We start from the raw sequence: 27,927 nt of genomic DNA, 5'->3' as shown, positions 1-27,927 counted from the left end.
TTCAAGGATTATTTTAGTACAGGAGTGACATTAACACAATGTACAATTTTTTCTAAATTTAATAAGTTTCTGACAATTCAATATATGATACATCAGAATCATAGATTGTTTTAAGCAATATTTCATAGTATATATAAGTCAGAATTTTATTATTACCTTTGTTAGAAAGTATATTTAAAAATTATTCTGGAGGCACGTTGAAACCATAGCCAATGTATCTATTTACATTCACATTTTCTCAGAGTTCTGATGTATATATTAAATTTTACTAGGATTAGATACATGATCTCTTTCTTTACAATTTCGTATAGCGCGTTTCACTCTGTGAGAGAATTGGGTTAATAATGTATTACCTTGTATGCAAGTTTTATGAAACATGGACATATATCATTTTGTTTAAATTAATTAAGCTAACTAATGCTTAAAAATGTATTAAGATTTTAGAAAATATGTGAAAGTATTAATTTAATCATAAAGATTAAATACTATACATATACATTATTAATATGATTAGAGAAGAACCTAATGGAACATACATAGTTATTGTCTTTTAAGCTGTATTAATTTCGGAGTGAATTTTTTATTATGAAGGATGAAAAAAATTATTTCTTTATACCAAAATAGTATTTTGGTATATATACGTAAGTTTATGTATAAAATAAACATTTTAGGACTGCTTTCCAAATAATTTTTTATACACATTTTCTTTAAAAGAAATTTGCATCAGTAAGCGATTTATGTTTCAATAGAATGTTTGGATGTATTTTAATTAACGGTATAACGTTAATTTTATGAATAATTGGAGCAATATTCTGATAAAATAAATTAAAATGTAAATAGTAAAATAGTATGTATGTACTAATAACAAGTAGTTTCAATGGATAACTTTTGAGATTAAAGATGTGTTTACAAATTATTATTGACTTTATTTTTTTTCTATGTTTATGAACTTACTCTGAGTTTACTTAAACTTAACTTTATCAGTTTAAACAACTAACAACTATCTACAAATTTTGCTAATACAATTCTTAATTCAACGTACATTCAAATAATGTATTGATTTAATAAAAATCAAATAGTCCTGTACAAAAATAAATACTATAGCTTTGCATGAATAATTAAATATATAATTATGCTGTAAACGATAATCTGTTGCACCATCACCATTCCTTCAAGTAACATAAAATTGAGTATATTCTTTGCCATTAGAATTGTCCTAAATTGAAATTTTAGAATCGTGTATAATATACTTTAAATATTATAAATGTAGCTTTATGTTCGTATTGAAAGTTACAGAATCAGCTATGCTTTTTCTCAACTGCAAATGTGTTTAATTGTCAGTCAACATTTTCCAGGCAAAGTGTTTCACTTCGTCGATCGTCTTTTTTTTTTTTTTGGACTGTGAAAAAATTATTAACTCGAATCTACCGTAATATAAGGGAAGGGCGCCAGAATCTAATAACATTTTTACATTACTTACAGGAAACTGTTCTCTATGTATCTCACTCAACAAGTATATTGCACTCTAAACTTTCGGCATATTTCTAGTACGTAGAAGATAAAAAGAGTCTGAATCCATTAAGAATTGTAACTATGCAAGATAGTAGGAATATCATAAAAATATTTTGCATTTTTGTTGTAAGAATATACGGAAGACATTCTGTCTCGAATTTAAGAAAGTATTTAAAATATAACATTACATTGAATAACAGTCGATAGTTTTTCATATTCTTAAACAATATTTCGTAAATGTAATCTCATATTGCTATGGCGAATTCAAGTATAAGTACATTTCTCCTTCCAAACAAATAAGAAGAAAATAACAACTAAATCATACGAACGAGATGCAGCAAGGAACTGTTAGAAATATCAGTATAAAAAGATTCAGTGCTCTTCCCTAATTGCTAGAAACTTGTACAGTATAAGTCCTAAATCGTAACCAGTAGTGTCACAATAATTTCACTTGCATTCTAACATTCACTCCATCATAATGGTGACATTTATGTCACAAACATATCTGTGGTTTACCACACTGATATATCTTGCAGTCATCCGGCATTGCACTCATCCCATATTATCAAATATGTCTCTCTTCTTTTGTATTAATAATGATTTATTTATAACAGTGGTCTGATATGCTTTCCTCTCTACTGTTTACTAAAAAAAAAGTGTTCACATACATGTCTCTTCATATCACTTGTATACATTCACTCACAGTTGGAAATATTTTTTTCTTCAACACTCTTGTGTATTAGTAATCAAGGCATACCATGAAAACTGGCAGTAAATACACGATACTGCTATTAACAGTAAATAAATCTTATATAACTAAAAGCATTAACTTCGATTTCTCAGTTTTAAGGTATAAGTCAATTTTTGTCGCACTGCCGATACCATTGATATTTAATGGATCGACGAAAGATGATACTAGAGTTTATGGAATATAATACTATTTTCTGTCTTGATCTTGCATGTAGAGAAGTCTCTCTCGACTGTTAGCTCTTGATTGTAGTATATTAAATACGTCAACAAGTGTTACACACAGTTGTTGCATTTATTAGTTAGTTGGTATTAGCTGGCTTGCCATTTGAATTTACTACGCATAATCCATTTCTGACCAATGTTACGAGATTCGCATGGTAATAGAACAGGTTGTAAGACATCGTTCGGACGAGGTTTTGACAAACAATGTCCAGTATTAGTGTGTTTGATCATCTTCGTCTATAAAAAGATAAATGTGTTTATCAAAAGGACAACACTTACGTCGCCGTTATAATATGTTTTTATCCTTTTGCGAGCTCCAGTTTATGAAACGCTGATTTATTTAATCTAAATTTATATTTCTACTATACCTCTTCATTGTAAACCCATGCTTGATTTCCACCCATACCGTGGCATCGTACTATTTTGACAAAATCTTGGGGACTAGCTGCATCAAGGCACATATCATCGGACATAATTTGCTGCCGTTTAGTATAAGCAAATACCTAAAGGCAAAGACTTTCGTTAAAATTGATAAATATTTAACATTTCGGTCGAACGGATACATTTCTGTCACTAAACAATGATGAAAAATCATGTTTTCAAATTTCGTTACTGACCTGATTACCACCCAATCCATGACAATAGCTAATTCCAACATTTTCTCCTGTTCTTCTACCCATAGTGTCTAAACAAGATTGCGTGTCAACATTTTGTACATCTCCCAAATAGTAATAATCTAGTGGCATTGGAGATTCAGGGTAAATATTCTCCAAATACCACCTGAAGCTTTTACACTTGAGACGTTCTCTCAGTTTAACTCGTTCAGATACGTCGCCAACAGCTACATTTCGAGCTCCTATAAGTAAAACAATCATTTGAACATCACTTAATTTGTACACTTTTTAAATCTATGTGATGCAATAATGTGCTTGCATATATGAATGGTCACTGAAAGTAGAGTGTGTCGGAAATATGTGCCAAAATGAAGGAATTGCCATGTGTGGTGTATTAATGCTGTATGCTTGCCCTTGGAAATAACTGCTACTGTACTGCAACTTCTATTAAGTTGTCAAATTGGAAAGAAAAATTTTCATTTCTTTCGAAATTGACCATAAACTTTGAATTTAGTACATCAGTTTTTATTTCGCATATTCGTATCTCTTTTTTTTCGATATTACAATCCTCTTTCTTCGGGTTACGTCTATTAGTTGTGACACTTTCTCATTTAAAAAATACATGAAACAAATGGAGTATTTTTATCATTCTCCCATACATACAGTGGTTAACGGGTATCTGATATACATGTAGCTGGTACCCGGCTGCAGGAAGCTTATAGCGTTTGCAACTTATAAAAAGCATGCCAATCTCCCGACAGAAAAAAAACATGCTAGGTAGATAAGCTAAAGAATACATAAAGACACATAAGGACTCAGCGACATTGCAGTTTGTTCGTTTTCCAAATGCTGGTGTTAGTGCTACCTGGATTAATGTTGTAATAGAAGTACTTCCACTGGTCCAACCAGACCTCTGCGAGTCGCGCATTGTTGTGGTTCACTATCTTGCTCGTACCACCAGGAAACGTGTATGGTGTTGATTTACGGAATACATGACCGACGTGCGAGCACGTTGCGATTTCCAATGTCCCACCACACATCCATATCTAACCAACTCAGTTCTGTTAGTATGTTAGCAATTACAATTAAGAGTTCATAACATGACAAGAAAAAGAGCTAATGCATTAGATTTAGAATTGTTCAGACGGATCTCGCTCTCCTCTGCAGTACCTATAATATAGTTTATAAATGTATCAACTAAAAGCAAAGAAACTTATTTTGTTAGTCGGCTGGATGGATGAGTGGTTAAGACTATACTGTAGTGTATCAAAATGAAAAGAAATTAATTATATATTCCTGTAAATCAAATTTTACGGCTAAATATAACAACTACATCCCAGAATCCATGTTGCATGTATAAACGTATCGGTAAAAATATTTGGGAAAAGTATGTGATGTAGTAATAATAACATACTTATGTAGAAACACACGTGTTAATATCAAACTGTATGGTGGATGCACAAACAATATGGTTAATATCACAATAGTAAATATATTCAAAGTTAATCTTACAACCGAGTATAAATCGAACTACATAACTATGAGCGTTAATATTTTTAATGCTTAGTTTATTGTACGCATTGTCGACTATAATAGAAGTTATGGAAATTTGTTCATTGTGTATCTAATTTTACATAACATTTGTTATAAGAAAACATGTCAAATGCATATTTTTCTATAGTCAAAAGTAGACAAGTTATTCAGGTGGCCTCTTTTAAATGCTTCATCCTGCATATTGCAATGAATATAGTAACATAGTTATTACTGAAACCAAACAAACTAGGAAGAAATAAAAAGAAAGTAATGTGTTATAAGATGCTCTCTCTTTGTATCAATAATATTATATCATAGCTTGTATCAGATACCCGTCCAGTATGTATGCATATCTATAAATATTTTTAAATATATTCTAACACTATACAAATGTATTTTGTGTTAGAGTTTATTAACACTATATGAGCACAAGCATTAAACGACTAATCAATTTTACCTTATGCATTTTCTTTTGTAGAAAAGCCATTTTCTTATTATAAAATTGCAATAATCGCACACTTTTCTGAAGCAAAATTGAACGATTAAAAAGTAATTTCCTATTAAATAATTAACGTTGTTAGTTTATGGAATTCATGTAAGAGCAAAAGAAAAACAAATGAAATTAAACACGTTATTATCTAACCTGGATTCATGGCATAGTAAAAATCTCTCCACTCATCCATCCAGACTTCGGCCACCCTAGCCGCATTGTGTAGTACTACTTTGCTGACACCACCAGGGAATGTATATGGACTCTTGTCTCGGAATACATGTCCAACATGTGAACATGGACTGATTTCTAACGTCCCACCGCATTGCCATACCTACAAGGTACTTATGACTTCACAAATGAAGGTGAATGTATCCATAGTTAAACCCTCTAATTGGAATCAAACATTTAAATCTTGCTTTTGTTTTACACCATCCAGTATCCCAATACAAAATTATCCATTTAACACTAGAACCTCATAGATGCGTCCACATTTTAGTATTCTAAATACAAATTACTCTATGTATACATTACGAAAATTAATTTCAATTTTCAACCAGATAAAGCGCGCAGGCTAGAAGTTCTAGTATTAATTTTTAAACTACTATGTTAATGTTACATTACAGTATTAAATACATTAAAATCTCGACGTACAAAGAACTCAATGTAACTACAACTGAAAAACATTATTGTAAATAATCTTTCTATGAAGACAACGGCTGAAAAAGCAAACAAAAAAGGATGTTTACTCGAGCTTTCTCGAGTAATCAAAATTTATTTTTCCTGGGAATCACCTGTAAATTTTACAGCCACCATAATCTGTATTAAAAAAATAATAATCAAATACTATACAGTTTGCATTTATTGTTTCTCGCTTGCTTGCGTTTTCTTTGGAATTGCATTATTTGTTTAAGTAATTTCGATTAGAAACTAAACGTTATCGTTAATTAATACTCACCCGGAAACTCATTTCGAGATTTTCACCGCCCCAAATGTCCATGCCTTCGTCATACGCGCCCAACTCGTAAAAATAGTCCTTATCGATAGAAAATAATCCGCCAGCCATTGTCGGCGTTCGTAGGGGAGCAGTTCTATCTCCTAATCTTCTGTCCATTTCTCTTTGCGCTACTCTGTACCTTGAAAGTTCAAGACATTTGGTTTCGTTAGCGTTTCTGTATTATTCTAGTAATTGATCAAACTTAGTCTCGGTAACCGATTGTTCTAAATTCACCTAGAACCCTAACAATTAATGTTTTGATTGTAATTAAAATTGGACGAATTAGAAGACAATTAATTATCAGTAGACACAGTTGAATTTAGCTTTAGTTCTGGAAAATAATCAATAATTCCTTACCATCTGAAGTTTAGTTTCCAATTGAAACCACCCCATGTCATGTCGCTGGCTGGAATATATTCAAAAGTATCGTCGCTGATTACGTCAATGATGGGACAGACAACCGTGGTTCTGTCTTCAGCGATTCTCGAAAGCAGGGGTTCCAGCCAGCCTTCCGTGCACTCGCAATGCGCGTCCAAGAACGTTATAACTTGACCCTTGACGTGCTTTGCCCCGAGCAGTCTGGCTCTTATTAGGCCCGATCTTTTCTCGGTACGGTACACATACGTAGGGACGGGTAACGTTTTTACGTAGTCCTCCAAGTCTTGCTTCAAGTGATCTACGGGTCAAGCATTATGTAATTATTAAGTAACACGGACGAGGCTGAATTTTTCTTCTTCTAGTTAAATAAAAATATTATCTTATCGCGAATAGTTTACGCGTAAGGTAAAATTTCACCTTGTTCGCTTTTGTCGTCCACCAGAATGATCTCCTTGAGCAAAGTTCTGGGCGATCGGTTTATAACCGACCAAACGGTCCTCAGCAACGTGCTCCATGCCTCGTTGTGGAACACAACGACGATGCTGGTGTCCGGAAGGTACTTGTTGTGCTTCTTCGTCTTGCATCCCTCGAGTCTGATGTCTTTCAGGGACCGATTCAAGGATATCATGTCGCTGGCCATGATATTGAACTGATTCAGCTTGAAGAGCTCCTGTTGTCTGGCTTCGTCCTCCGGCGAAATGTGCACTGCTGCGCCCATCTCGCCAGGATTACCCTTGTTCTCGCGCACGGCCTTCGCCGGCCTCCAGAAATGAAGCTCGGACTGCTTGTAACGCCTCTTGCTCTGATGGCTGGTCGGCTGAACCTGTTCCTCCTTCAACGCTTTCGGATGCGGCAGGCTCTCCTCCGTCAACGTCTGCTGCTTGTTGTTCTCCGTGCAACCCCATCCGGACCCTCCGATACAGTCCGAATAGAGCATCAGCACCATCACGTCCACGAGGAACCATACCAGCGACGTGAGCAGTATCACTTGGCACGTGTGAATGCGAATCTTGAAACGGAACATTTTATGACGGGGCTTGTCACCTTGTACCCTGAGCTCATCACCCGATTTTCGCAGCCGGAAGTGCAGAGAGGTCTGACGGGGATTCTAACCGGGGGGGATTAATCACAACCAAATCTGAGAGATCGCCTTCTTTTTGTCGGGGGAATCACATGACTACGACCTGTGCCCAGGTTCGGTATCTGGAACAGAACAAGTCGAAGATTATTGCGTACACGCGATGCTATCGATGACTTTTAATTTCGACGGTGTGATCTTTTCTTTTATCGAGTATTCGACACCTCAAACGAGGCTTATTTCAGCTTACAAGCGCGATGTTATGTTTCTGTAATATAAAGTGTTACATCTAATGTAAATTACGATTGTGTGTGTAGATCCTTCTGGCAGAGTTCGGTAGCATCATCCTCCCAGGAAGAAAAGAATGCGTGAGTACGCTATCATTAATTATTTCATAAAAACTGTGTTCATTTTTTACTTTGAATTGTTGTAAATCTTTCTATTCCCTTGTATCCAAATTAATTTTTATTTCTAGATATTCTATTCCACAAAAAAGGTAACAAACTGAAAAAGAAGTATATATTGCAAGCACGTACTTTTCTGACAAAAGCTTGTTAAAGTTTCGACCAATTAGATCGCGTAGAATGGTTCCCGGAAGGCGGTTTCCCCCCCCTCTTGGTATCGCGCTATTAGCTCGCGCGATGCGCGCATGCTCCGTCCAAATACGTCGCGTAGAGTGGGGGAAACACTTCGATCTCGAGAGCTGTTACGCGCGATCTAATTGGTCAAAACTTTAACAGTCTTTTGTGAGAAAACGGTTCGTTTGGGGCATATAGTTCCTTTTGAACATTTTTACCTTTTCGTGAGGTAGAATACACGGAAGTAAACAAAAGTTGAATTTATTTTTTAAATATTCACGAAACCTGGCGACAAATATATTTGATCCTCGATATAAATCAAAACGATACATTTCCTCGTAGCAAGCTACGTTACCCAGAAAAATGAATTTGGAAATGGTATTCTTTTCCGTAGATGTGCTTGTTGCGTCGTATCATCGGTTCGTAAACACGGTGCATATTTGTTATTCTTTTCGCCCGGCTCGACGGAGCCCGGAAGTCACGCGAGAACCGACTGTTTATTTATCGGGTACGTAGTACATAAGACGATTTACCATTATCGATTCGTTTCTATTTGCTTTCGGTGTGCACGCGAGAGCAGTGTCAGTGTTCCCTTTTCCTGACGCGAGAATCCGAGTGCATGGCGTTGCAATTCTTGCATTCCGCGCGCTTCGATTCTCGCTCGGTGCAGATTTGATAACGACCGTCTCCCGCTGGGAAGTCGTTGATGCATTCAGCGGCAGAATATCGCGCGGAGTCGCAAGAGCGGAGCAGGAAATTCATTTGGCAGATCGTCATTTTCGAGAGAACAATGAACGTTCTATTCCGCGTTTTACGCCTTTTTGGTCAGCGAAGAACTGAAAGACCGACTCCCACTGGGTCGAACGGCTTCTTTCTTTTTTTTTTCTACGGGTGTGATAGCAGATAAGGGGAACAAGAAAGACTTTGACTTAATCAAATATTTTCCGTGGGGAGAGCTCCTCCTTGGTTTTAATTAAAAATTTTCCTTCCGGGCAAGGTGTTCCGCGACGCCGATCTAAATTGGTTTCTCGTCTTCGACCGTTTGACCGCATCTTTGTCGAAAATAATTTTCTGCTTGCGTATGCTGCAAAACCGCGCTTGATAAAGGCATCGTGGCAGCGAGTCGAACGAAATTTGCTGCAATTGCTGCTTGCGTTACAGTTCGTAAAGCTGCGCGAAGAAACCGGGACGAATAAAATGTAAAAGTAGAACGTTCGATCTCTGTGCTTGTTTTAGAATCTTCGAGAGGAACCGGTGGCACGAATTTTCTAAAAATTAGTTACCCGCTGTACCGAATACGAATTTATTATTTACAGACGTCGAGGTGAAATGAAGAATCAGAGGAATAGAATAAAATTAGCTACGGTTAAAGGCTTGTCCAGATAATAATAACCCAGATAATTATTTTTTTATAAGATTCATCCAGCGAATGTAGAACACGGGAACTGAAATAACTGAACCTTTGACGACAAAAAGGTCTCGATTCCTATTTTACAATCCATCTTCCAGGGAAGAAACTTCGTAGTTTGTTACAATTATTTTCAGAATAAACAGATCAAGACAGCTACTTTTAAACCTGATTCTGAATGTATAAAGTTTAGAAAGGACAGCAGGAAATTAATAATCAAATCTTTGCTGACAGAAACTCGATAGTCTTCCAGCAATTCACTCCCACAACACTCTCCAAAACTAATTTTTGAAACCGCTATCATTCCCAAAAATGATTCTCAGTACTCGGATAATGTGAGATAAGATAAATATACGCATGAAATGTTTTCAATTATACTATTGCTAAAGTATTCTTATTAAACAAGTATAACACAAGTATTCTTCATTCACAATCTGTCTTTCGAGGAATCGCTCTTACAACATCATGCTGACATAGCTCTTGATACTCCATATCATTCTTAGAAATGCTACTTTGTTCTTAAACGCTGCAGAATGTGATAAGTAGACTTAATGGGAACAGAAGAAAATTAATAGGAGCTGGTGCTTATGCAAGGATCGTTTGAAAAGTTTGCGGTTCGAGTTTTAAATTGCTTTTATTCTCCAACGTAATCTACTTCACTTTCAATATATTTCATACAGTTCTGTTTGTTGTAGGTCTTACGGTATCCATCGATTCATTCGATGAAAATTGTCGACCATCAAGAAATTTCTTCAATTTTGAAGATCAAGTATGTAAACGTGTTATAAGAAGCTTGCAAAATTTTTACTTGAGTTTCCAAAGATTCGTTGGAATTATTGGACTTTGCACAATCTTCCGAATGGACCAAACACAACTAGGACAACTAAAAACTTTTCTAACAAAGACAGAATAGTTCTTCGGAGACTGTCTATACAACCATTCGGAGACCGACTTCGACATTGCTCTTAAATTACTTCTTGATCCCAACATCACTCTCAGAAATAACTCTCCCTTTGCAAACATTGTAAAATAAGATAGAGAGTCGCAACGGGAACGGGAAAAAATTAATCAAAGTTACTATTATACAATTTTTACTTGTGAAGCGTAGAGACATGCTGTAAAGAGGGTAAAATTAACTGGCGCTATTAAAGATTCATCAGAGTTATCGGATCATTTTGTAAGATTAAAAGATTACCAGCTCTAAGTGATCCTCTGTTGAATTCTTAAAGCGTGGAGGTAATTTTGGCCCGAAATTTAGAGTAGCATTGGGTTTAATGATTACCTTTGTTTCAAAGATAGCTTTTCTCTTTTCAGACTTTATAAAATAAAATAAAGTAACACGGCAGGATCAGAAGAAAAGTAGCGCGAGTTGGAACTTGTGCAGTTTATAAACTTTGTGAATGGCCGGATATAAGTGAAAAATCTACTTGTAATTATTCAAGGAAGAATACATTCACAGGTGCAGGAAAACGGAGGTAAAAGATACCAGTAAAAATACATAAATATTTTCTAATGAAAGACACAATTTTTCAAAGACTCACCGCACGATATATCAAAGATCAAATCCTATTATTTCTTGATCTCGCTATAACTCATGCTCTCTTTTCGAATGCCACAAAGTAAAATAAAGAGACGCAGCTGGATCAGAAGAAAAATATTGCAAGCCATAACTTACAAATAAATTTTATGAATGGCTTAGTATGAGTGAAACATGGAATTGGCAAATAAAAACATACATTCAGCGATAACAATGTTTCTGATCGTACTATATTTCATGGAATAATACGTTTCTCGATGCTTGATCTCGGTTATCGCAGTCACTAAACGATTTTCTCTTTCTTCCCAGATGTTGCAAAGGAAGATAGAACGACGCAGAAGGACCAAAAGAAAAGCTGTTGTAACTTGTACAGTTCACAATGACTGGGAGTTACTCGGTACAAGTGAGACCGTGCAATTGTAATTCGTGAATGAAATTTTCCAAATGCTAAATATCTGAATATTCTTTGACAGTAGCTCTACAATCGAGTTACTATCACTTTTCCCCAGTGGCTGAAAAGTAAAATCAAGAAAAATATTGTGAACTACGACTGGTACGGCTCATAAATTTTATGAATGGCGCGGGCGAAACGTGAAGTGTAAGGAAACCATTTCGATAATAAAAATGTTCTTGATTATGCTACGTTTCACGGAAGAATATGTTCTTAAATGCTTGATTTAGCTATCGGTCTCGGAAACGACTCTCTTTCTCCGCGCGGACGTTGCAGAAGAAGATAAAGAGACGTAACGAGAACAGAACGAAAGTTTTACCTGCGTCTATTACTTATACAGTTCGTAAGCTTCTTAAGTCCCGCGGGTCGACGAAGGCCGTGCCGAAAGCGAGAAGCGCCGCCGGCGGTTAACAATGATTAAGCGATAGCGACAACGTGGAAGTGTTCCGTGGAAATTCTCCGGAAACGTCGCGAACAACGCACCGCTGGTCGTGACTTTAACGAGGACGTTCCAACGTCTGGGAAAATGATATCGCGGCGTGCCCGCAATGCCTCCGCCACCGATACTAATTAATTAGCGGCTGCTGAATAATTCACTTTCATCGCGATAGCTAGCAGACGGGTAATAGTACCAGATAATTGCACACCGCTCGGGGAATAACGAAAATGCCAGGCTACGGATACGCCGTGATGGAACTTTCCCGCTTTTAAACCATAGGAAGACGTCCAGGGTCTCCAATGACCCTGGAGAACTGATTTTAATAATTTTAGAAGTACGTGTTCGCTGCATACAAACGAAGCAATATTTTGTATCGATAAAAATGTTATTTTTAGAATCGTAGAATCGGTTTATATTTATCTTTCGAGTGTTTTGTTATTCGCTAATGATTCGCGTAAACGTGTGGCTCCACCAAAACGTAGGTAGTATGTAAGTGATACAAACTCTTATAATTAGCTTTGTAGACTGATCCGGCAGGACTATCAAGGCGAAATTCAATTTTTATCTTCCCGATCTTTTCTTTGAGGTATACCGAAACGTGGACTGGTTGGACAGATCCGGTCCAGAGTGGACGACCTCGGAAGTCAATCTCGATAGAAGTCATCCCATGGTTAATATCAACCTCTGCACCGAGCTCGCACGTTCCAGGCATCCGACATCGCCGCGCGTTTGCGCAAGTTTTGCCCAAGAGTCTGCCACTGGTCGCTGCGGGGCTGCTCGAAGTTTGATGAGCCTGGTTCGAGGACTCTGTTCGAGGCTCGAACGCAACCCGCCAGGCAATAAGCGAGGACGACCCGGGCAACTTCCACCCGGTCGACAGGGAACGTCAAACAAAATATGCCGGTGTCGACTTTCGACCGCGAGGATCGTAGCAAATTCGAGTTTGTGTTACATCGAGGTTGTCGGATAGGAAAATCGAGGCGCTTTCGTGGCATTTTTTGACGCTTTGAGGCGGTCGGAGATAGCATCAAAGCTTTCAAAAGTGTTTTGCAGCAATAAGATGCGAAACCAAGGCAGACGGTGGTGAATTTTCGCATAAATTGGCGTTCACCTCGGGCTCCGCGTGTTTTGAGCTCGACGAACTACAACCCTTGGTCTTTTACGCGATGGCTTGCGGTCGCTCGATCTTTCTAGGGTTAATAGGGGTCGGGGGCTAAAGTAATTTCGTACTTAGAAAGTAATTTTGTTATTTGAAATATGGGGAATTGTTGAGTCTCGGGCTTATCGAAGGCCGTCGAGTATCTGATTCTGTAAAAGAAAGATCATATAAATAAGATGGTAACTTTTATACGTTTCGAGGTTGGAAAGTTTAGATCTGCGCGACTTTCGAACAGAAACGACACGGCGGAACTTTTTAACGACACCACGAACAATAGGACAATTTTTACAACCCGGAGATATCGTTGTAACGGCAGAAATTGCGAGCGGTTAGAAAAGTTTCGCGTTTAATTCGAATTTAGAAGAGTCGAGGAGTACCTACGGTCTCCCGGAATTGTTAATTACGAACTCGAAGTCGCAGGTGTTCCGAGAGGCTCTCCGGCTAACCAAGCAAGTCATGCAAATTAATTACAACACTCGCCAATTTTTTCTTCCCTGCTCCTCCGCGGGTGACGCAAAATTTTTCGTAACTTTGCCGGCTTTTCGCAATCAGTTGTTGCACTACGGCGTAAGATCGCGAATTGCGACAGCGAAGATACTTGGATTTCAAGATTATTCCAGTTTTCACAATCCCACGCGTTAATGTATCGCACGGTTGCTAATTAAATATTCCGAATATTTTAACGAATCATAAGAAACATGTAAATGTATTAATCCGTTGTTACGCGAGTTCATCTGTATTTTAAATCGTGAAATGGACGTCTTTAGAGCTCTTCGGAACGATCTTGTGTTTTCGAGTTCTCGTAATAATCGGACGTTGCATCAGAGAGCGGGTAGTAGTTAACAATAAATTCGAAATCACGGCGAGTGCCGAATATCTCGTGGAAGGCATCGGCGATTTCGCAAGAATGAGCCCACGCGGAGGATAGGAAGGCAAATTAGCAGAATAATAACGAAGCTAGGATGTAATGCACTTGTGCAAACGAGATACGAAAATGGAAATTCCGGCGTTGCTCAATCGGGGGGCTCGGGTGTTTCGAGCTAAGGTTCTTCTCCCAAGACGGAGGACAGAATCGTAGTCGATGAAACGTTGATCGCACGCGGAATTTGCGGAAGTTGCGGAATCGCCGGGTTAATTGAAGACCCCGCGATTGCGAATCAACCTAAACGCATCGACGACCGCAAATCGCTATTCTTTCGTAGCCTCGCTACAATGTAAAACGACCTATAATATTCTAAGAAATAATTTACGGTTCGCTGCCTCGTACGAATATCGCTATCTGCGCTTGAATGAAACGCAAAGAAACGTAGTATTACAAATATTTTTTGCAACAATATCGAGGGACACTATCCGGTACCGTTTCAAGTTTCGTTTTCCTTGTGGTTTCCCTTGCGATTAAATTATATACACAAGGACGGTCCCAGTCGGAAAGATAACGATAATCGCCCGGGTTTCCTAAAAACATGAATCATCGAAAGGCTTGAAAGATACGTGAAGCAATAAAAAGTTTGTCGGAATTATCAAAAGAAACAGAGTATTTAGGCGGTTCGTTCGAACGTTTACCTCTATGTTTCTTTCCTTTGCATCGCGACTGTCCCCGCGGAGGAGTGGAAAGAGTCCAAAAGGTGGATAAAAATAGTTTTATCAGCAGCCTTGAAAATCGCGACGGTTTTACCTCTGTGAACACTGAATCACCGAACAATCGTAGCTCTCGTATCATCTTAACGTGTCGCGATAACGAAACGAGACGACGGCAGCGTTTAGTTGTATGCAATCAACGATTTTTCAAATTATGGGTGCTCGGTGGCCAGCTATTACGAGTCGAGCGTGGTAATATAACGACATGGAGAAATCTGTCGATATTACCGCCAAGTAATATCGTGAAATTCTATTCGTGGGAGGTGCAACGATGCGAGAAGTATTGCTTTGGAGTTCATGTCCTTTGACGATAACATCCACACACACACACACACGCGCGCGTGTACGTTTCCCGATATGCAAGTATCGGCGAAAAGAAGCCTTTCTCCCTCGATCGTCGATTGGCTGAGCGAGAATCGAACGTTCTACTAAATTTCTGGCCGAATTAATACGGGTCGTAGGATTCTCTGATGTCGGAGATCGCATTGCCCTATCGATTCTCACTCGATCGCGAGTGTTACTCCCGCCTGATTAACGAGAACCGATTCATGGGTTAATTTCGTTAAAACACGAATGACCTTCGTAATTTTTAACTACCGACGAACGTATGGAATTTGTCAGTGCTTCGGATATTTAGAAAATAAATTAAGAAACGTTTATATATTACAAGTTTTGTATTGCATTCGAGATCGATAATTTGTATCGTGAGTCATGCAACATCTCGTTTCCTTGGTCGAGAACAGAATTGCGAAACTGATGAGGATAGTTTTGCACAGAGTTGGGCAATATCTTATTCGATTTGTTGTGAAAGAATTGATTCTATCATTGAAACTACTGTCTTCATACTTTCAAGGGTGTTTATATTACGCTAGATTTTTTTTAAATGGACACTCAACTCGAACCAAAACGTCTGCCTCTGTTGTTATCGCGCTTTGCCCATCATGAGGAATTTATTATCCGTTCCATTTTACGTGTACATCGCGTCGAAGAGAACCTAAAAGTAAGGTCGAAACGTTTATGTTTAATAAACTAAACTATACTCGTGAAAGCTACTTTCTTCATTTATTTGTTTGCTCTGTTGGACACGACGCGATAAAGCGTTTCTCCAAATCGTGTTTACTTACATTTTCCAGAGCGTATAATAGTATAATGCGGATTAAAAGAATCTGTTATATACGACCCCTACTTTTAAGTCCTCTTCAAGACTAAAGCTTAGATTGAACTACAGTAAACGTAAAAAATGTTTTTGTATTAACAAACGATATAACAAATATCGTTGTAATTCTAGTTGAACTCTGCTTTAATTTTGTATTTCGAGCTAGCTGCTCTACGTCAATTATCACGTGACTGAAAGTCACGTTCAGTACATACGCGGCATCGGTGAGGCAAATACCATAGATCGTAATTACGATAGTCACTTGTTCAAACATCATGCCGAATCTTAATTTATTTGTTTCTCATTAGTGCGTTCAGTCCCCTGTATTTAACGAAATTACGTTACCAGTTACGTTTATCAGCCGGTATGTATTTTGGACGGTTTTTGCTAATTTAGACAATGTTTAATTATCCGGCATTATATTATACCAACTTGTTCGTTGAAAATCTCCACTTTCTTACGATATTTAAAAGTTAGTGTCCCTTAATTGGCTTGATTTGGAAAATGTTCATCTTTCGATAACTACTTCGACTTTGAGAACAACCGGAAGTCTAATGGTGCCGAATTAAGAACGTATCGCGTTAAAAAATCCATTGTTCGGTTGATTGTACCTAACTCCGAAGTCAAACTCGCGATACATGACACTGTTATGCAACGACGCTGCACAGGAAACTGAAAATTTGCACGTTTAGATTAAATACTCGAGGTTACCGAATGCAGGTTGTAATTTGTTTATATCTTCACTGTTCTCACAGCGGCGCTATTGGAGATTTTAGCTATTAATCGACGATATCTTTTCATTAATTCATTACAAATATTTCCACGGCACACGTGTTGATAAACAACGAACTAATTAATATTTCAGCTTGAATAAATTTGCCATACGAATAAATTCAACGACTCCTCTTTACTTAAAACGAAGAATAAGTATACCAGCGAGGTAATTAAATGCAAACATGGCAAAATTGATGAAAATATAACATACTACGGTCTACTTTATCGCCATCTTTCAGCGAAGCTTCTAAAATAACAATTATTTAATTTGTTCTCGCGAATGTTTGCCTTCCTCCCGGTATCGTTGCACTCTGGCTGTCAGTAAACGAACATTCTCCTAGTAAATTCTCGTTTGCGTTTCATTTGATCGATCTATCTAGCGCTCATTTGTAATTATAATCTCTTACGGTTCATGTTCGAGTTTGTACGAAGTTCCGATCGCAAACACGGGCCCCGCCAGAACTCGAGTTTAACAATGCAATTTCCATTTCCCTGTGCCGCGATGATGGATGCGGTGTACACCATTTTCGAGACATAAGTCTTCGGGCGGGAATCCGAGAGCGAGCCGCGAGTTTCTCGCGTATTTCTCTCCGGCGGCAATAACTTTTCCAGAAACACGTACAAAACGTTCGACCTGACGCGTTATGGATTTTACAAAGCGTTTCAACTTCGCGGCGACGTCGACGTCGCGCAATATATCGTCGAAACTATAACTCTCCGTCAATTTCGTGGCGCGATGCAACTTGAAATTCTCCACGGGCCAGACACACCCGACGAAAAACTTGTGCTCGAAACCAGTCCCCGGTAATCGTTTCCCCCGAAAATCGATATTAATGGGTCAACATCGAACAAAAGTATCAGTTTACGATTTTACGACATAAATCAGTATGGGTCGATGAACTCTGGGTAACGATGCTGCGGATAGGCCTTCGAAAGAAGCACTACACATCATTCCATGGTGCACTGTATCGATACCCTATCAAGACCACAAAAGGTTGATAACATCTCCTATCAAAGAACTTGAAATGAAACCCTGGGAAATTTTTTAAATCGAGTAACAGATGGTGGAAAGGTCCTCCCAATAGAAGAAATCAAGCCCTTCTAAATAGGATCTAGATTGTCTGCACTGTCAATATCCCCCGTCCCTCGAACATATATTGTTATTTTCTCCCACACTCGCCAAAAAGGGACACGTTCAACCTTTGGTTCTCGACTTTTTAACAAAGCCTCAATCAACAAATTGGTATTCTTGATTTTCGTCTTATTTTGGCCTCTAGAACCTCCCATTAAAATTTTTCCCAGAGGTGGTCGAACACCTCTAAAAATACGTCCGTTCCGACCGTCGAGTGTCCCGAAGGCAGGGCCCGTTAGGTTGCCTTACCGATGAGTCCCATTAGCAGGCCCCACACGAAACCTTTCCTTCCCTCCCTTTCAACCCTCGATATGTGTCAACGACGTCTATTCTCAGCTCGAATCGCATTGACGTTGAGGAACTTTAATAAAAATGCAGCACAAATAGCTCGTTTCGAAATGGAGGAGGTACCCCGTTCGCCAACATCTGAGTGCACTTACGAAAAGAGGCATCGGCCCGTTTTGTTTCCATAGAGCAATCAATTTTCTATCGATAGAATCGCGTTTCAATTGCGAACAGATGTGACTGGGGAATCAAACGCGCGTTGGTACTCGCACGTACGCGGAGCGCACATCGACTACGGTGCGATACCTGGTTCAAAAATGAATGAAAATTGCGGAATAAATTTCTGTCGCGCGAGGCTTTATTTTCGGGAGAATCGATTTTGAAGATCGACCGGTCGTGCGCGCGCATAACCGAGATTCTGCTGTGCTCCAGCAAGTGTCGCGTGTTTTATTCACGTTGTTGAAACAATGTTCGCGTCTTCTGTTAATTCAGGTGTTTTTTAACATACGTTCCCGAACAATTTCAGATTTTAAAAACTGGGACAATCCGGCCTCCGTGCGTGACCATCTTTTACAGAATTGTTTCGTTCGGCGCAACGGTGAATACGCGCTTGCATCGTTTCGCGTGTAAAAGTGTTAAGGCGAGAGTATTAAAAATGCAATATTTTACGAGATATATCGCGTTTTACGGTCGGGATGTTACTATATACCCAGCAGGTGTTCAAACGTTTCGCTATGAGCGCATAGACATTTTATTACTCGCTTCCTTACGTTTTTCATTACATTCTTAACACGTTCCCTGCCGAACCAATTTTCGACGACTTCACGTCCACGCGGCGTGGGCCGTACGCGTTCCACGTTGTCGAGAGTTTTGCTTATAATACTCGTAAGACTGCAGAAAACCATCGTTATCGAGAAAGAGGAAGTAGAACGAAGCAACAATTTTTATCTGAAATGTTTTCAAGAACGCACTTGTTTACGTAGATTACGAAGAAACTTGAAATTGTGCAAAGGAAGGTTTAAAAATATACTTTAGCATATTTGGTCTCAACTCGCTGAGCAAACCTGGATCCGCCCTTACTCATCTCGTTGGAAGTATTTTAAATTGCATCGTCGCTGAAGCGGGACGTCATCGAATAAAGGTGCATAGCGTGAATTCTAAGAAATTCCGATATCATCGACCATTTAAAATGCCATCTTGTTTCTTCGTTTCCCTTTTTACGTCAATTATTTTTAAAATTGTCGAAAAGTTCTATCCCCTGCTTTCTAGAGCTTAGTATCGTGTTAATTATATCTCACCGGCTCTCATTATTTTTCTTTCCGATCCGCGAGACCCAGAGCCTGCGACAATTTCTCAGGCAATATCGTATTCATCTATTCCGATTTATACAAACTCGATTAGTTGAATATATGCCCGACCGATTTTCTAAGCTGTTTCTCACGATAGCGAAAGGACGTAGAAAAAAAATTCCGTTCAACGTTTTCGAATAATTTGCGTTATTTGGTAAATCAAAGCAACAACTGTGGTACGTGTTTATAAACTTGTTTCGCATATCACCCAACCGGATAATAGGTGGCATGTCCAATTTCCGTGGGTGGTCCTGATATGGTCGAAGAAAGACATAACTGGAGCACAATTATTTGCTTCCATCAGTGAAATTACATGAATTTATTTTCATATTTTATCAATGGTCACCGGTGGGAGGAATTGTGCTCCAGTTATGTATTTCTTCGACCATATCAGGACCATCCACGACAATTGAACGTCTTAATAACTGCTATTTATTAGAGTAAAATATAAAAAATATAATTCGCCGAGACGCGAGTGCGATTAAAATGCATAGACTTATATGCCTAGAATGATGCGGAAAAAAAGGGAATTCCCCGAGTGTCCTATGTTGAGCGTGGAGTTAGAAAATTTCCCAAGATTTCGGGACAGTCGATACGGCTATTTAAAAACTTGAATACAAACGTTAAGTCAGCTATAAATACATTTATAGTCTGATTTACCAGAGAAGACATGAGAAAGGCCGGGGAACATGCGGCGTTGCCGATTGTTCGTTTACCACTTAGCCAATCGTGTTCGAGCACTGACTCGTGCTATTTTCCGTTCTTTGCACATGTTGCTATTCTTTTTTAAGGCGCCAAAATCCCCGTCATCTCCATGGTGACGACGGGTTGACCACCTAGCGATCTTACGAGGAGAGTTAAAGTTTCGCTATTCTATAAAAATACAATTTTAATTCTGAAACGTAACGTAAGAAAGACCTACCCGGCAGGTTCGAGTTCCTTGTAATTACGACACGTGACCGACGCAGAGTATTTCAAGTCTGCGCGTAATTTCGTTACGAAATCCAGAGCTTCTGACGATGATCGTCTCCGGAACGAACGAGGTGAAATTCATTTTTGATCGAGAAATTCAACAGAAATTATCCTATTTCCGGGCGTACCGCAGTCATGGCCGCGCCCCTGTGTAACATGCGGTGTCCGTGTCAATACTTGTTCCCGTGGTAAAACGAGCCATAAAGCGAGCCGATCCAATACAGCGGAATTCATTGCACTGTCATTCTCGCGCTATCGCGCCGCGAGTGTAATTAACACGCGCGACGATTTAAATTCTCGCGCCCCGATCCATTGTTTCCCCCTCCCCGTCGCCGGAAATTCCGACCGTTAAAAATCGCGCCCACTCGCGCCACTCTGCCCGCTGCAGTCTGCGATCACGATCACACCGTGATTTATTGGCCGAAGAAAACGTACCAGAGACCGTACGAAGGGACAAAAGTGACCCGTAGACACGGACCGAGTTTAGTTCTTTGTCTAGAGCTGACAGTATTATTGCTTTGCAATCTATATGGTCGTGGACACGATGGTCGCGAGGCGTTTAGCGTGGCAGGGATCGCAAACATACGAGACTCGCGTGAACAAATAAAATTCATTTGCACAGTACGCGATGAAAGCGTAGCGCGCCATTATTTGAATATTCATTTTTAGTTTGAATATAACCTCTGCTGAGATTATTAAGTCGATAGGTTTCTTGTTCTTCGAATTTTTTATAAATAAACGAGATCAGAGGGGGGAAAACTAATAATGATTTTAACCGTAAAACGTAATAATAGTATTTACGATAACGAATATACTTTTGGGGATGTCTTATCAGGAATAAAGTTTTACAAGCAGCTGTTACTGAATTGTTTATGTAAATCGATCTGACGTGACATATGTTCTATTTATACTTATCTATATTGGATCCTAAGGATTATTTGCAGGTATTATGCATACGCTGATGCAAGAATTAAATTTAATAATAAAACGTACGACAACCATCCACTGGTATTTTAACAACTCGAAGCTTCGTTAATTTGCATGAATTTTTAACCAAAAGCCATCCACACTCGACGATACTCCACTATCGCCATTAGCCCCGTTTCCAACATTTTATCTTACGTTTCAAGATTCGCAATACCGGTAGTACTTTCAATTATGCTGGCGAAGTTCCGACAATACCAGCGATACAATGTAGAGACCGCGGTATCGTACGAATACCGTTATTACGCACCGTTTTATACGGGTCACAAAACCGGCGTAAAGTTTTCCGGGTAATGGAGAATGGATTAACAATGGAACACGTACAGGAAATGCGCCGAATGATTGATACATTATTTCAGAATTGCCTCGTGAAAAACTGATGCCGTCATCGTGACGCTTTAATGCATATACTTCCCACTTTCGGAGGTGGAATCAATTAAAACCTTTATTCGACATCGATACGAGAATTCGCGATTATTTAAATGATAAATGGAACAATTAAACTTCATATTGCTGTAAGAGTTGCTGGAAATATGGCGCTGCTTTTGCTGCGGGTAGGAACTCGGGAAATTCGTAGGAGGACAGAAAAAGAAAGGAGGAGGCCTGTTAGTGGGCTCATCAGTAAGGCTTTCTAGCAGGTCCTGCCTTAAACGATTGGGATATTGGGAAGTCGGTCGAGCGCTTGTGAGAGCGCAAACCCCTCTGGTGGCGAGCATGAGAGGCGACGTCACAGTACTTTGGAAAGGCCAGCAAGATCTCCGAGCTCGACATTATTGAAAATTGTTGGGGGACAATTTCAAAATATTAACGATTAGAGTAGGAGAATATTAGCCAAAGAAGTATTAAACAATTGTATTGCATAATACACGCATAATACGCATACGTTAACGTGCTGTGAGAGTTCTGTTCGTTGGAATGATCCAGATATCGTGCAATTAGTAGACCTAACCCATCGATCCAGTTCAATGTATCAAGTATCCCGCATCTCACAACATGTATGCCGTAACGTTCGAGCATGTAGTGTTACAAATCGAATAACAAGAGGTCCGCGTGGTTCATTGAAAGCTGCGAGCAGTACGGGTCGAGTGTCGCGAACAATTCTCGTTTAAGCGCAACGAGCAGTCTTTAAAGGTTTCTCGAACGGGCGGCAATAACGGTGTTTCATAAAGCTCGCGAATAATGTGAGCGCGTGTGCGTCGATGAACGAACCAAAGGAGAAATAAAAAGAGATGTCAGACGCGTGAGACGTTGGGCATTGTGTCTAGATAATTGCGAACGCCACCGGCACGGTTTACGACGCGCTACCGGAGGCGTAGATTTCTACGAGACCTCCAGTGAAATCGCTCCTTTAGATAATGCTCGCGAGGACGCGTGAAAAGTAACAGCCAGGCCTCTTATCATTCAATTACCAATACAATCTACGACCTTGTGCCTTATCGGGAAGATGGAACGCAACTGTTTACCAGCGCTAGTTGTCTATGCAGTTTTCCTTATTCTCTACCATCTTGTTCTCGACTATTTCGTAACTTTCAACAAGCTCGATTAGGATGCATTTGGACGTCCAAACGAGGTCTCTGGAAAAACAGCATTTTTAAGTGATTTCAATCTAAAAATTTTGTATATTCTTTTCAAAATTGTTATAACGAAGTTGCTCAACGAAAAAGGGGGGAAAAAATCACGTAGCAGTTACATCTACGAAATGAACGTAGCTTTAAAAAAGTGATGTGCCTTTGAAGTTTCCTGGACGAAAAAAAAACTACGATTCGCGTGCACCAACGTAACACAAATTGCCCTTTTTACACGACCCCGTAGCTTGTTCAGTGTTTTATTTCGCTTTTCAAAGTCAGTTCGTGGACCGCCGTCTCGTTGCCCTCCGGCAGTTTATATATCCATCCTTTCCTAATGTCGTAATGGTTACGAGAGACGATAAGATCGCATTATATGTTATGACCGTTAACGCGTACGTTTAAAATTCCGTCGCGTGGAATTAATCGCGTAACAAAACGCGACATCGATGGAGGAAAAAAGGTCGTCGCTGAACCGACGAATTTGAAAACGCAGCGGATGTAGTGCATAAAATATGAGGCCGCTCGACATTCTACCGCTTCGCGCATAATTAACGCGAGACGAAGAAAAGAGCAATCCGTGGGGATACGTTTATGGCAACAGAAGTATATACATCCGCGACCACGTTGAAGCGCCTAATTCCATCTGTATAACGATACAAAAAAGTGGTTAATTGCCAATCGTTCAACAAGTATAATTCCTCGTTGCTAACAGGGGGGGAAGGAAAACAATATTTTAGAACCAATTATGCAGTCAAGTTGATTCATCTCGCACGTTCTACTTTCCAATTCACGACAACGTGATTATTACCTCGATGTGAATCACTCGAAGTAACCTTATCTGTTTTTTTTTTTTTAAACACGTTCTTCTAAAAAAAGTTCTCGGTCAATAGAAAATTAATTGCAGAATAAGATTCCTCTTCGTTGAGAATTCTATATTCTATAGGTATAGTATTTGCACAGTAATGCACACGTAAATGGATCTTTTAGTAAATATTTACCAGAGGAGTTGTCAGTCTGTGCGCGATCGAAAAAGTGGGGGTGTCATAATTCTATACAGTTATGTATACATAGGCGAAAATTTGACATTCAGCAGATAAAAATCTCCGATCCTCTTTTTGCAGGTTAACTCTATACATTTTCCCCGGTAAACGCGCGCGTAAATTGCGTTTAACCGTACAATTTCATCAACGGACGTACAAAATAATCGTATTAATTGTTGAAACGAACGGCCACGCTTTTCGTCTGAAAATGCGGACGCTATTACGCCGACCTCACGTTAATACTCAAGCATCGAAAATTCATTTACCGTGGTACTGTACGCTACATGCAATTTTCCCAAATTCCTGTACACTATGCTTTACGAGTAATGAAATTGTATCGCATTCCGATCAACCGTGCGCAGATCGTACGCGTATTTATCGTAAACGTTAAGCTAAATTTCCTAATCGCTCCATTATCGTTCCGATACGATTTCGCGAATATCGTCTTCGTAACGAGCAACAATAACTCGGCGAGTCTCACGCGTTTCACAGTAATTGCGTTTCCAAGCCTATTGTATCTATGCGAGCGCGGTGCAGCAATGAGAATAGTTGGTCTTAACTGCATAAGGAGAGGATCGAATCTGGGTACACGTGTCCTTGCAGGCCGAGCAACGCGTCGTCTTTAACCGGTCAATTCGCTCATCACCATGAACGAACTTCACGGCGAACCTTTCACTCGTATTCATCATTATCAAAGTATGCTGCGTTTGCCTATTTAACAGTCTGGACGAGGAAAGAAAAACTGGCCTCTCTTTGTGAATAATTTATCTTAACGAATCTTATTGGTATTCATCGGTTCGTTCTCGTTCTCGTTCGGTGTATCGTCGATCGAGAACGATTTCGAACGATGCTTTATAACGTTTCGTGGTTAGGGGGGCCGACTGCGGACCTTGGGAATACAGTAAAAGACGAGCAGGTGTGCCGCATTCCTTTAAACGGAACACCGACGTAGCCGGTGGAATAAGATTACTCGTTCGACGACTGGATCAGCAAGAAGAACGAAACGGAATTCGCGTGTACGGTGTTATCGAACGCGTAACGTACGCACTGTAATAACGTGCGTAGCGTGGCAAACCGAGAAACAATCTGGCCACACGTTAAGGTAGAAACGAGTAAGGCCGCGGATATATCGCGCATCACCGTTAAGTCGCACACCACATGGTCGACTATCGGTCGCGTGTCGCTCGGCTTAAAAAGACATTTACCCAGTTTTATCGTGGTCGTGAGCGCGCTCTTTCGATCGTCGCTCGGCCAGCCTCCGGTTCAGCCAACTGTCTTGTCCGTCTCGGCCACGACGTAATTACCACGAGCGTCCGACGTGTTTCGATTCTAAGATCCAGCACAGAAATCTGTTAGTAAACGCACACACTGTAGCCACCGGTGCGGAATTCGTTACAGGCATGTAACAGTTCTTGGCTCACTGGGGTACGTGCACAACGATCCCGGACACAAGAAACGTTTTATGATCGACGGTGCCGCGAAATCCGATACCGACGAAATGTTCGCGTAGCACGAGATTCACGGAACAGGACGAAAGGAAAGCAGGACGCAGAGTGCACACACGGAGCCGAGGGATCAGACTCGCGAGAGGCGCCAGGTGCGAGCGGACGATCGGTCAAACTTGAACGAGTGCACTTTTACGCGACGAGGGTGCTCGTTGTCGCACGCGGACCGCTCCCGTGACTGCGTGCGACTGCTTTCCACGGACGAACGGGTCGATTAGCACGAATTTCATTGATACACACCTCTTATGACCTAGTAACGAGAACGCCTCCAGGTGCACATCTCGTACGCAGCACATACGTATACATTCGACACTGCAGAGCCACTGAACATCGCCGAGGTTAGGGCATCGAAGTGGGGACACCTGTTCGACATTCGTAGTAGCACTTTCTACGCTCTCTGACGGCGGTGCGTGGCCGCCTATCGATAGCAGCTATGAACGCCGATGTACGCACAATCGAGAACCCCGTCGACACAGTCGAGATTTATCGGACGCGAAAGGATTGTTCCGTGTTCTTCATTCACGGTCGACTCACTCTCATTGATTCCGCAACGGCGACTGTCGCTCCGCGTGTGGTCGTTTCACGAATCATTTTCATGATTTGGCTTTGTTGTTAATGGAAGAAACCTTTCGATATGAATTCCAGTTATAAAATGTGGACTTTAACGATGTACAGAGTAAATCGATCATTCGGTATATTTTTCTGTCCACGATTTGAGGAATCCTATAACCCCGTTATTATTTCAGAGTCACGTACAACGTGACTGACAGAGTCCAGAAACAGATCGTAGCGCTGCACTTGGTACGGAATAGGAGTTAACATGGGCACATCTAGGTCACTCGAAACCCGCGATTTTTAAATGGGAAGTCCACAATAAAGATAAGTGATAAAAGAACTATTATATCTGTTAATTGTAATAATCAGTAATTTACATGAAGCAATTTAATCATCATTTTAATCATCATTTATTCCTGGCCACACATTATGTGGCCAGAAACGTTTTTGTAATTTCATTTTCTGTCTCATTTCCCCTTGTATTCATTTCTGTAATCTGTTGGTAATGTTGCGAGTGACATAAAAATAGTAATGGGGCTCTAGAGCCCCAGAAAAATGGGCCGGAAAAATACATTGGATGTAAGGTCTACTTGTATACCTCGTCTGTGGTTGTTTATAAATATATAAAGTTGAAAATATTAAACTTGTATCTTGACTTTAGAACCATACGATTGTGCAATGCGTAATTAATTTTTTATCAATACTTTTATCGATATTGCATGAGAAGTAAAATTCGTGAATTTGCTAACGTTACCGACGTCGATGAACGAGTTAAATATGATTCATGGAGTCATTGTCTTTAAGAACAGAGTGCGCTGTAACACCATTAGTTGTTTACGTGATCAGTATTTCGGTTCGTTCGAACCCAACCTCGCATTGAATCGGTGGTGCAAACAACAAGTAATTAGTCATTAAACTATTATTTATAATCGATCTATTTATTCCAAAACGTGTGAGTTAGATACGGTGAGTGCTACGGAACAGGAAGTGTCGACAGTTTCGCGATATTCTAACGTTACAATCGATTATCGATTGTAAACAACGACTGAATTTTCATAAAATACGTACCATATTACTTTTTGACAATTGTTGAATACTCTGCCGGAAGAAGAATCAATTTTTGATCAGATTCTGTATTAAACTGTCTTTGACAATCATTTTATTGTGTTTTGTTGGAAGAACAAAAATTCTTTGATCGATAATCGAATGGAAACGTTCGTCGTGTCACGTACGCACTCTATGCGTAAAAAATGTAACTTTGTGATTCGTAATTACTTAGGTATAATCGTCGAAGTGAATAATGTGAATCAATTCAAGAATCTTTTCATCCATCAATATGGTTCTACAGTCAAGGTATTTACTTTGTTCTAGGACGTAGGCTTATTTTCGTTCTTTTTCTTTTGTATCCGCGGTTTCTACCTAAGGCATCCGTTATTTCGTGAATTAACCAAGTTTCGAAATACAAGCTTCGGGAATCATCGGTGGCGCCCCCCCTTCTCCCAACTAATTCGCGAGTGATGCTGGGTACAGCGAGCAATCGCCATTACTATTGTAAAAATCGGCGGGGTAAGACGTGTCTGAACGTGTCGAGACTTGTTCCGCGACCGAGGTGAGCATTTCTAACCCGCTATTTCCTCTATTACTACTCGCGTTCACTTTTAACGATGCTTTCGTTTAAAATTAATACATTTCTACCATAAATCGAGTCGGAATTGTGAGAAAAGTTGAATCGTATTTCGCACGTTTCTTTCGATAGCCGACCGGCGTCGGTTCTTTATATTTCTCTAAACGAAATTACATATTCTATACATATTATTTCAAGT

General features: G+C 39.7%; 1 protein-coding gene and 1 long non-coding RNA gene across 5 annotated transcripts; one reads left to right on the top strand and one right to left on the bottom strand.

Moving 5' to 3' along the window:
* Positions 1 to 24: 24 nt before the first annotated feature.
* On the bottom strand, positions 25 to 26,103 carry Pgant5 (polypeptide N-acetylgalactosaminyltransferase 5). Of its 4 annotated transcripts, XM_076771187.1 has the most exons (9): positions 25,790 to 26,101; positions 25,250 to 25,373; positions 6,914 to 7,699; positions 6,476 to 6,794; positions 6,080 to 6,257; positions 5,275 to 5,455; positions 3,102 to 3,340; positions 2,853 to 2,987; positions 25 to 2,721 (listed from the first exon to the last, which is right to left on the bottom strand). In XM_076771187.1, the coding sequence occupies exons 3-9, from the start codon at positions 7,518 to 7,520 to the stop codon at positions 2,572 to 2,574; spliced, it is 1,809 nt and encodes a 602-aa protein (XP_076627302.1). In that variant the 5' UTR covers positions 7,521 to 7,699; positions 25,250 to 25,373; positions 25,790 to 26,101; the 3' UTR covers positions 25 to 2,571. The 4 variants fall into 4 exon arrangements, with proteins under 4 accessions (XP_076627302.1, XP_076627303.1, XP_076627300.1 ...); XM_076771188.1 differs by lacking the exons at positions 5,275 to 5,455; positions 25,250 to 25,373 and adding an exon at positions 3,964 to 4,144 and having other exon boundaries at positions 25,790 to 26,103; XM_076771185.1 differs by lacking the exon at positions 25,250 to 25,373.
* On the top strand, positions 10,010 to 12,970 carry LOC143344711 (uncharacterized). The gene is made up of 3 exons (XR_013080128.1): positions 10,010 to 10,167; positions 10,256 to 11,035; positions 11,407 to 12,970. It is a non-coding gene; the product is annotated as an uncharacterized LOC143344711 (long non-coding RNA).
* Positions 26,104 to 27,927: the final 1,824 nt, after the last annotated feature.

Source organism: Colletes latitarsis, chromosome 8 (assembly GCF_051014445.1).
Source record: "Colletes latitarsis isolate SP2378_abdomen chromosome 8, iyColLati1, whole genome shotgun sequence".
Lineage (NCBI taxonomy): Eukaryota > Metazoa > Arthropoda > Insecta > Hymenoptera > Colletidae > Colletes > Colletes latitarsis.
Note: the sequence above shows the minus strand (reverse complement) of the source record. Positions and strands in the feature narration are given on the sequence as shown.